Source organism: Prosopis cineraria, unplaced genomic scaffold (genome assembly GCF_029017545.1).
Source record: "Prosopis cineraria cultivar Desert tree isolate PC_DT_omini unplaced genomic scaffold, ASM2901754v1 PC11, whole genome shotgun sequence".
NCBI classification, from domain to species: Eukaryota; Viridiplantae; Streptophyta; class Magnoliopsida; order Fabales; family Fabaceae; genus Prosopis; species Prosopis cineraria.
In genome coordinates this window covers 15,644,329-15,654,946 of record NW_026555342.1, presented here as the reverse complement: position 1 = coordinate 15,654,946, position 10,618 = coordinate 15,644,329, and the positions used below count along the sequence as shown (strand labels likewise).

Here is a 10,618-nt window from a genome sequence, read left to right as displayed (position 1 = left end):
TGGAATACTTATGCATCGATGAGTGGGATGTGGGATATGCGGCGCATAAGATCTTCATCCTTCCTGTGGTATTTTTCTCCAAGCGGACAACACCTAATGCAAAGCTTTCTTAAAGAAGAAGGCAGCTTTTCTCCTGACATTTTCTCCAGCTTGAAACAAGTCACGATGTTGAATTGTTGGAGGGAGGTTAGATGCTCAAGTCCAGTGCAATCCAACGTCTCCAAGTCGTCGAAGGAGTCGAGCTCCAGAGTGGTGAGAGTGGCAGGAAGAGAGAAGCCCTCCGGGAATCACTTGACATTTGAACCACGAATAAGAAGGTAAGTAATATTAGTTAGGAGGTGCCACTCTGCTTGATGGGATAATAGCTTGTCACACCCTACAATATGAAGTTCCCTCAAGCTTGGCACAAGGATCCCCTCTGGAAATGCTTCCATCTCTGCACACCAATCAATATGTAGCTCTTTTAAATTTGGGAGAAGACCTTCCATGTCATCCGACATAAACTTCACAATATTACACCCCAACCCAATAGTTATAGATTGGAGATTTTGTAGAGGAGCAGTTGAACTCAACACAAAATCAACATTCTGACACTTGTCTATCTCTAACCGCTGTAATGATGGTGGCAAATGAATCATAAGAGGTGATGTATCAGAGCATTCCCCAATAATTAATCGTTGAAGATGCAAATGGTTAGAGAGTGCCTCCAACAGTGATTCCAACATCCGACATCTTGTGATTTCTAGCCTCCTAAGGGAAGGAGGTAACTCTTTCTCTAGCCACCCCATATTTCCACATCCACGTATCCATAAATCCTGAATTTCGGGACACCTCGGGATACAAAAAGCTAGCAATGGACACCAATAAATCCCTAGAGATTTCAGAGAAAGCAATTGGCTGGGCAAATTTCTAACTAGTTCAGAACAGCCACTTATTGTGAGTTGTTGGAGTTTAGGGAAAGCTTCCGTGTCAATGGAATGCCATTCTTTCCACGAAGTCATCCTTCTAAACTCAAGACATTCAAGAGACGGAAAAGGTATCATGGGAGCACATTCATTGGCCTTCAAAAACTCTTCACCAATCTTCTCAATACTTTCTAATCCTTCAATATATAATCTCCTTAGAGCCGGGAGCTGCCCAAGGGGGGGAAGCATGCAACAGTTTTTGCAATTATCCAGTCGCAACCAAGTCACGTTGTGGTAGCAAGGACTCCCCAACCAATCCGAAAATGTTGTGCCCCTATACCTCTCAATTTCTAATCCTTCTAAATCCCAATGAGGCTGAAGCTTGTCCAAAATATCTCTCTCTCTTGCTGTATCGTCCACGCCGTCATCCTTTGACCATGATAATGTTAGATCCTTAATGTGCTTCTTCTCTGTCATCCTCGCTTCATAGGCTTCATTTCCATTCTTGACATTCTCTAATTTATTAATTACAACCAAACCCTTTAAATTGGTCATGGCTCCCAATTCTCCAATATTGATCCCCTGCTCTTTTCCAACAACAAAGTCACTCAAAAATTGCAATTTTTTTAACTTGCCCAATCCCCTCGGCATTTCTTTCAAACCAGTGTTTCTAACATCAAGATGCCGCAACTTTACAAGATCTTGTGTATCACTTGGCAACATCTGCAGACTCCGACAATTTTGTAACTTCAATGTTTGTAGATTGTATAATTTGCACAATGAGTTAGGCAAACTTACAATCCTGCCTGAAAAGGACAGATCCAAATGGCATAGATTTACAAGATCTTGCATCTCATCTGGCAGCATCTTAAGAAACCAACATCCAAGCAACATCAACGTCTGTAAATTATACATCTTACATGTTGAACCTGGCAAACTTTCAATACTTGTGCCTGAAATATCCAAATAGCGCAAATGGATGAATTCCCCTATAGAATCAAGCACTACCCTTGATGCATGCGAACCTCGAAATGACAACATTCGCAAGCACTTCATATTTGATGGTAGACTATGAGGAGCATTTCCAACAGACTTGGGGATATTGAAAAATTCCAATCCTATAAATGTTCGTAAGGATTTTATTTTTTTGAAAAACTCATGGTCCAAGCATGCATAATTCTGATAGTTGCATGACAAATGGCGTGTCTTCTTATCAACTTTGTTTCCATTCTTCTCTAACCGAAAGTAGAAGTCTCCAGCAACATGAGTTGCTAAGTCATGAATGAGATCATGCATGACAAACAACTCACTTCTTTGTTTTAACCTAAGACGAGAGTACTCAATACTTGTTTGTAAGGGTTGAAAGAATGATCTTGAAGTTAAATCATCAAAGTACTCACAACCAACTTCTTCTAAAGTCATATTCCCCTTTGGCGATTGCAAAAAAACCTTCCGCCATCCACATCAAGATTAATTCCTCCTTACGAAATGTATAATCCTCTGGGAACAAAGAACAATACGCAAAGCATTGTTTTAAATGAGGAGGGAGATAATAATAACTGACTCTTGAGGCAGGAATGATCTCGTTGTCCGATAAATCCCACATGACATTTTTCAATACACTATTCCAATCTTCGGAGTCAGGTTTTGATCGAAATACTCCCCCGAGTACTTTTGCAGCTAAAGGCAATCCTTTACACTTGCTAGCAACATCGATCCCAATTTTTTCTAAGCATTTCACATTTGAGTCGCTAGAATGGAAAGCATGTGTAGCAAAAATTGACAAACAATCTTCATCAGACAAGACATTGAGGCGATAAAATGATGAGATGGTTTTAGCTATCAAAGCAACACTCTCATGGCGAGTTGTAACAAGAATTTTGCATCCTTCCACTCCATTCTGAAGCAAATTCTTTAAAGTATCCCAATCAGTGATTTTGTCATTCCAAACATCATCAAGAACAACCAAAAACTTTTTCCTTTCTAACTTTTTGACCAAATGATGTTGAAGAAGACTTAAATCCATATTATCACAAATAAAATCAGGACTGATGGATTTAATTATAGACTGTGCTATTTTCAAATGATCAAATGCTTCAGAAACGCAAACCCATGCAGTAAGATCAAATTTTTGCTTCACATCATTATCATTATAAACTAGTTGGACTAAGGTGGTCTTCCCAACCCCGCCCATGCCCACGATAGGGATTATAGACAACTGATCACCATCATCATCATCGAACAGAAGCTTAATTAGATCTTCTTTTTCTTTCTTCCTTCCATAAATATCAGAGACTTTCACATGAGACATAACTGGAGGCCTCCATGACAAAGTTTCAGTTCCACTTGTCTTCTTCAAATCAAGGGCATCTTTGAGTGCCACAATATGTTCAATTCTATCAGATATGGCTTCTAACTTATTTGCCAGGCTCGTATCACGCAAACCAAGAGAAGCAAAGGAGAAACAGGGCACCTTTTTCTGAGTGGCAGCTCGTGTGGAAATCTCATCCATCAAGTCTTCCAGGTCATAAGCAGCATCTTTCAGTTCATCAAGCCAATCTTTGACAGCAGGATCGGTGAGTTGTTTGAGTTCAGCATCATTGAGCACGGCTCTTGCAGCAATCAGGGACGGCTTCAAACGCTGAAGGATCTTGTTGTCGAGTTTCTTTCCACAAATCAAGTTGATCAAGCCACCTTGGTGAGGTGTTAACCTCTCCAAAATCACATTGAAGACAGCAGACAGAAGTGCTTCGGCCATGATCTCTTTGGAGAATGAGTGATATTACTCAAAACAGTGAGAATGCTCGGAAAGTTCAACAGCAGAGAAGATGTGATCAATACAGGTGGGGCGTGCTCTATTATATGATTTGAAAGGTGGTGGAGGATATTGTTGTACATTACCAAAACGTTAAGTATTTGTAAAATAACATTTAAAATTAATATTTTTCAGATATAGTAACATCCTTTTTTATTTTGACAACTAGATCTATTAACGTTAACATTAATGTAAAAAATGTAGAATTTACAGCAAATTATACCATCAGTAGATCATAAATGATATCATTCATTTGTTTGAGTATATATTCAAGTCATCGATTCAAATAATACAAATTTTGGAATTAAAATTGAAAATAAAATATTTTAAATTTTAAATATAACTATCAATTTATAATTGAAATTTTTATTTATAACATTATGAATTAATTTATGTAATTTATGTTTTAAAAAATTTATTTAAAACCTAGTATTCCCTCAGATAAAAAATATAAGGCATTTTTAATCAAATCTCGCCTAGTTACCTATTGTCAAATTAACCTTATCTTTTTTATATTTACTCTTATTAAATACCTTATAATAAATATAAAATCATTCTTCAATAGGGACACTTAAAAAAAGACAATAATTATATTTCAAAAAATTAAAAATATTTTATATTTTTTAACATTCAACTTTTTAAAAAATATTTTATATTTTTTAAGGACCCAAGTAACTGTTATTTTTTATCCTTTCAGCTTTACTGTCATTCTTTCAAATAATACCGCCTCCGGTGATGGAAAAACATTTTCTATAAACTATTTTATTCATAATGTAGGACATTTGTAGTTTTTTTATAAATTTTTTTTACTGTATAGAACAATGTGAGTTTGGAAATTATATATAGAAAATGTTGAGTATTAGTTATAAATAATAACGAAACTGAAAAATCAAGTCCATTTTTCGTGAGACCAAAAGAATTCAATTTACTTTATACGCGTTCGACATGATGGTGGAGGGTCATGGGGAAATTTTGAAATTCGAATTCTTGAGGAATCTCTACCACTTACGTTAATTGAAAGTATATTTATTAAAATTTACTTCCATCTAATTTTTTTTTATATTTTCTTATGATGGTAATTGGTAATTAAATTGGGACGAGAGAGACAGGGAGTGCCTTGGGCGAGATAATAATGAAGAGGGAGGGGACATTAATTGATCCGTGGGGACCACGTTGCTTTAGTTAAAGGCCTGAACACACGTTGTGGAAATTAAAATGACATTACATGGCATGGCATGAACAAGGGAATCATCACTAGTGATTGAGATTTTTTACCAACAATAAAAAAATTATTGCAATGCTGCTCTATAAAAAATATTTATCTAAATATTACATTAAAAATCATTCATATTGAAAACGAATTTGTTATTATAAACAAATTATTTAAGTCAAAAATAATTTTATAATTAAAAATTATTTTTTTATTTAATAAAAAATAAAATTATTTACTAGGTGAACGATTTCAGTTTTTTTATTAACATGACTATTTATTTATTGTTAACTGTGAGAATCTTTGTTTTTTCTTTTCATTTTACTTTTCCTGTGTGATTCATTTAAGTATGAGATAAATGGTCGTTGAATATTGTTAATGTTGCTCCAACCTTCAAATTTGATAAAACATCTAAGTATATGCAATGGTATTGAAAATATACCAACAATGAATTTAACTTATTAGTAGTAATACTAGATATGTGATATGTTTTCATCTTCTTCTACTAATACCATCTTTTTTCTTTATAAAAAATTGTTATAATATAATAATGTTTTATTGTTTATTTTAGACTGAAATAACAGAGAATTTATACTGACTAATGATTAATTCTCATTCAAAATACTCTCATTTCATTGATTATTTAGATAGAATTGCTCACAACTAATGCAACATCTTACTTGTAATGAGAGAACAACAATTTAATAGAAATCCTCAACATACTCTATCAAGAGTTGAATTGCCTCATCTACAAATTTTGAGATAGACTGAGCAAACGATGTAGTGGCCGTTTATCTACCCAACCACCAATTGAAAATGAAAATGTAAATGTAAGAAAACAAGAGCCTCAAAATTTTAGTCAGTCTCATTACATGCTAGCTTATCATTATCATCACCCTTTTCACTTCTCTCAATCCTATTCAACTAGAGCCTTATTACATACCACCCTCCTCATCATCACTTTTCAACTTACCCACTCCTAGTCAATGGCGCTAATGGAAGAAGGTGCAAACTTACCGCATACCCAATATCACTACTAATACGTTGGATCCATTGTTAGGTATGTCTTCAATATCATCACAAGTACTCAAATGTTCTATCAAACTCTTTAAGTGCCAAAGAAACATTAATAAGCGGCCATTTATCTCATGTTAAATGAATCATGTGGAAAAAGCAAAGCAAGAAAGGAAAGCAGATATTCTCACAATTAAAAGTAAATAAAATATCACATTAATAAAAAAACTAAAATCATTTGCCCAATAAACGATTTCACTTTTCATTTATTAAAAAAATATTTTTAATTATAAAATCATTCTTGACTTGAGTGATTTCTTCATACTCACAAACTTATTATCAATAGGAATAATTTTTAATGTAGCATTTAGATTAAATATTTTTACGATAAATTTTTTCTTGTTTGCAGTATATTAATAAAAAAAATCCTAGTAATTGCATATCCAGAGAATCCAAGCCGGTTCGATTGGTAAGATTACCCCACGCATACTCTGAGATGGTCACTTTTATAATAATAACCTTAAAAATAATTAAAGATATAATGAATATAAAAGTGTTAATCATTTCCTTCACCCCTTCATCTTTTCTTGCCAAACTTTCAATATAATAAGTGTTAATTTTTTTATTTATTATTATCATTTGTATAATTCTTAATATAAAATCAGGTATGTAAATTGAGCATGTTATTTATTATAAAGGATAATAATCCAAAGAAAATTTTCTCAGTCTTTTATCTCCATTTCTACTCCATATATATCTTCTTTTCTAATTCATTATTTGCATAACAAAAGACAAATATTTTATCTTGCGCTATATATAATTTATTTCCATAAAAAATTGAGATTCTTTTGTAAAAAAAAAATAGTATTAGTTATTTTTTAATTTTTTTGGTCAAATGTTAATTTTTTAATCTAACTCTCTCATTTCATATAAATAGAATAAAAGATTATATATGATTGAGAAAATATTTTTAAAGATAACATATCTTCTTTACTATAATGATATAATTAAATGTGACTTGTATATAAAATTAGATATAATAGTTTGAATATATTATAGTGAATTTGTTAAAGAAAAAATTAATTTGTAGGTATTTATGATTTTTTTATTCATTAATAATTTTAACATTCAAGAGTTAATTTGTATAATGGATCAAACTACAAGGGTTCAATTCAAACAAAATAAACTATAAAGACTTCATTGAAATTAAAAAATAATAAATAACCACAAATTAATTATTCCTTTGTTAAATTCATAAATAAACTTGTTATTTAAGTAAGTTCTACATTATTCAACTTGCGGTTAAAAGAAGTTAAAATTCTGTAATTAATGTTTTCTTCCCCTTTGCTCATACATGTTTTTTATTAAAGATCTTTAAGTTGAATAATTATCCAATTTTTTAAAATTGAATTCATTACAATCCTTCTTTACCGCCCCTCCTTCCAAGCTAGACGATGGTATTGGCAAATCAGGTGTGCTTTAGTACTCGTTGTTGTGATGAGGTCTAATTATTTTATTTTATTATTTTATTTTAACAATGAGAGGAATCCAGGTTGATTTATCATAGATTCTGGCAGATACGTTTTCAATGTGTGTACAGAGAAAGGACCACTTATGCTCGGACTAGAAAATAAAAAATTGTTAAAAGTATAAAATAAAATCATATTTAGATTTCGTGCGAAACGAAATCCTTGAATAGTTAGTTGCTTGGACGGTCCACAGGACGCTGGACGTGAAATGGTGGATTTGTCATATGAGGCAGTCTCCGACCATCTGTGCTGTTCCCGGTCTCATTGCTGATGAAAATTGGGCCACAAAAGGAAAAAAAGGTGAGGGAAAAGAAATAAATAAAAGACGCGTGGAAATGATTGCAAAGGGATTTTAACCAAATCTCATTTTTAGTAAATAATTATATATCTTTAATTAATAGTAACTTTTTATATTTCTCTCTATTTAAAAAATATTTTATTTAAAAATTAATATAAAATAATTATCATTATGATATTTTTTTAAAACAATATAATAATATATCTTAAAATATTAAAAAAATTTATATTTTAATATACAATCCCTAAAGAAAGGGATGCTGCTCATCCAAATTATAAGGCAATGTTGAAGAAATTTTATTATTTAAATATAAAATAATTTAAATAAAAATAAAGTTCATTAATTATATTTTTAAATATTATTCTACAATAGAATAGAGAATTGAAATAATTGTCCTTTTAAAGTTTCATTAAATGAATAATATTTTTAAAGTTTATACTCTCTTCAATCTAAATTATAAGAGAACATTAAAGAAAATTTTTATCAAAAAATTTGAAACAATTTAAAAAAAAATAAAATTTTATTAATAATAATTTTTTAACATTACCCTTGAGTAGAGAAAGATTTGAAGTATTGTTGTAACGATTAATAATATAAGGGTATTGTTAAAAGTTTACAGTTTATTTAAAAAAAATAAGTTGCTAAAGTATCATTATTATATTTATTGATACAATAATATTTCTCAAACTATCTTAACTTTGGATGGAGAAAGTATTTTTGTTTTGAAAAATAAATTTATAAAATATCATTATATGTTTTATAGGTATGTGTAATGTTATTTAAATTATCTTATAATTGACATAGAGGATACTTTTTTATTAAAAAAAATTATCATTAACAGTTTTTAAGGTGTTACCCAGGTTATAACTTAATCTTCCATGTTAATACAATGATATTTTTAAATTTATTCAATATATTTATTTTTTGTTAAGAAATTAGTTGGAAAGAGTGAGATTATATTAGAGCATGGTTTTTTTCGTAGCAAAAATATTTTTTCACACATATTTCTTCAAGAGTGGAATGACAAATGGGTTATAGGAGATCAATAATTTAAATTAGATTTTAAATGCCAAACTTCAATAATTTATAAGTTTGACTTTAATTTTGTAATTTTATTGTGATGACTTTTATAACTTATATTCTAAAATTTTAATAAAAAATAATTTATTTATCTTCAACTATATTAAAATTTAAAAAATAAATTATAATTTATTATAATAATAAAATTAAAAATTGAGAACTAAACTTATAAATTTTAAATTTTAACATTTGAGGCTTAATTTAAATTATTTAATTCTCTTAAAATTCGTCTATCATTCTTCCTTCATTCAAATGTACTAAAGAGTTAAATTAAAGGATAAAAAAAAGGTGAAGAGATATTTGGAGAGTTAAATTGGACGATAAGTAGGACAATAATTGGTGGTTGGTAAAAGAAAAAGCAGGACAACAATTCGTTGGGGAATGACAATTAAGAATTTTTTAAGAATATTAATTTTAATTATGGATAATAAATTTTAAAATTTCAATTCAGGATCATGGTCCTTAATTGTGCTAACAAAATAGTTTGTAAGGTGGGATTCACTAACACGACTTAGGGATTCACTAACCCAACTTGAAAAATTACTAATATATATTGTGAAAACACATGAAACTTACTTGAGAATGAATATTTAACCAAAAGCTCCACCTAAAAATTACTAACCCGGTTTGAAAAAAATTTTAACGTATATTGTGAAAATATGAAACCCTACTTGAGATCAATTGTTTAAAAAAAGTGACTTGTCTAAATTGGTGTTTTTTATTAAACAACCGATTCTCAAGTGGAGTTTTATGTTTTTACAATATATGTTAGAAATTTTTTTAAGTTGAGTTAATGAATTCCTAAGTGACGTTTTTTGCTAAACAATTGATTTTTAAGTGGGGTTTCATGTTTTCACACTAGACGCTATCAATTTTTTTAAGTTGGGTTAGTGAATTCTCAAGTGATAATAGTGAATTTCATCTCACAAACTATATTTTTTTATCACAATTAAAGACTATGGTCCTTAACTAAATTTTAAAATTTTATGATCCGTAATTGAAATTAATATTCATAGAAGATCCTTAATTGTCATTCTTCCTAATTCATTCGTGGGACCAGTTGCTTTGTGTAAGGGTCGATGGAACTCCTGATTGAAGAAACGTGCTTCATACATCATGGGAATGAAAAGATCCAATTAATCTTTAGTGAGAATGACAGAAAAAACTATTTTGAAACACTTAAACGATAATTAAGAACGGCCAAATGTAATAATTCTAAGAACTTGGTCTTCAATTAATTTTAATGTGATCCCTGTGGAAAAAAATTACCTTAAAAGTAATTACTCGTATGCATATTTCATCAAAAAATTCTTATAAATGGCAACTAAATTGGGACGAGGGAGTACCTTAAAAATAATTACTCGTATGTATAAGTTATTGTAAAAATACAAATCTTCTTATTATAAAAGCTGACATATTATTTTTTAAAAGTTAAACTTTAATATCTATGTTTTTATAAGGCAAATTTATAAACTTTTATTAATACTTTAAATGTCATTCTTCCTTGATTAAAAACCTCGGTGAAAATTCAAATGACACGACATGACATGAACGAAGGGAGTTGTAACTAGTAATTGCATATCCAAAGAATCCTAGGCAGTTAGTTAGATCACCCATGTGCATACTCAGAGCCTCAGAGGGACACTTTTACAATAATAAACTTAAAAATAGTTAAAGATTTATAAATATTAAAAGAGGGATCATTACGAAACTTCCATTATAATAAGTGTTAATTATTTTTCATTAAATATAATACTCCCTCCCGAT

At 30.2% G+C, this 10,618-nt stretch overlaps 2 protein-coding genes across 2 annotated transcripts; both read right to left on the bottom strand.

Annotated features, from left to right (window-relative positions):
• Positions 1-287: 287 nt before the first annotated feature.
• On the bottom strand, positions 288-2,201 carry LOC129286190 (putative disease resistance RPP13-like protein 1). Its single transcript, XM_054922208.1, has one exon. It carries the CDS (start codon positions 2,199-2,201, stop codon positions 288-290), a length of 1,914 nt encoding a protein of 637 aa, XP_054778183.1.
• LOC129284931 (putative disease resistance protein RGA3) lies at positions 2,150-3,713 on the bottom strand. The gene has a single exon (XM_054920450.1). It carries the CDS (start codon positions 3,661-3,663, stop codon positions 2,302-2,304), a length of 1,362 nt encoding a protein of 453 aa, XP_054776425.1. The 5' UTR covers positions 3,664-3,713; the 3' UTR covers positions 2,150-2,301.
• Positions 3,714-10,618: the final 6,905 nt, after the last annotated feature.

Bases quoted from the DNA above. Each gene is read 5' to 3' on its own strand.
- LOC129286190 (XM_054922208.1), bottom strand. From the start codon at position 2,201: ATGCATGATCTCATTCATGACTTAGCAACTCATGTTGCTGGAGACTTC.
- LOC129284931 (XM_054920450.1), bottom strand. From the start codon at position 3,663: ATGGCCGAAGCACTTCTGTCTGCTGTCTTCAATGTGATTTTGGAGAGG.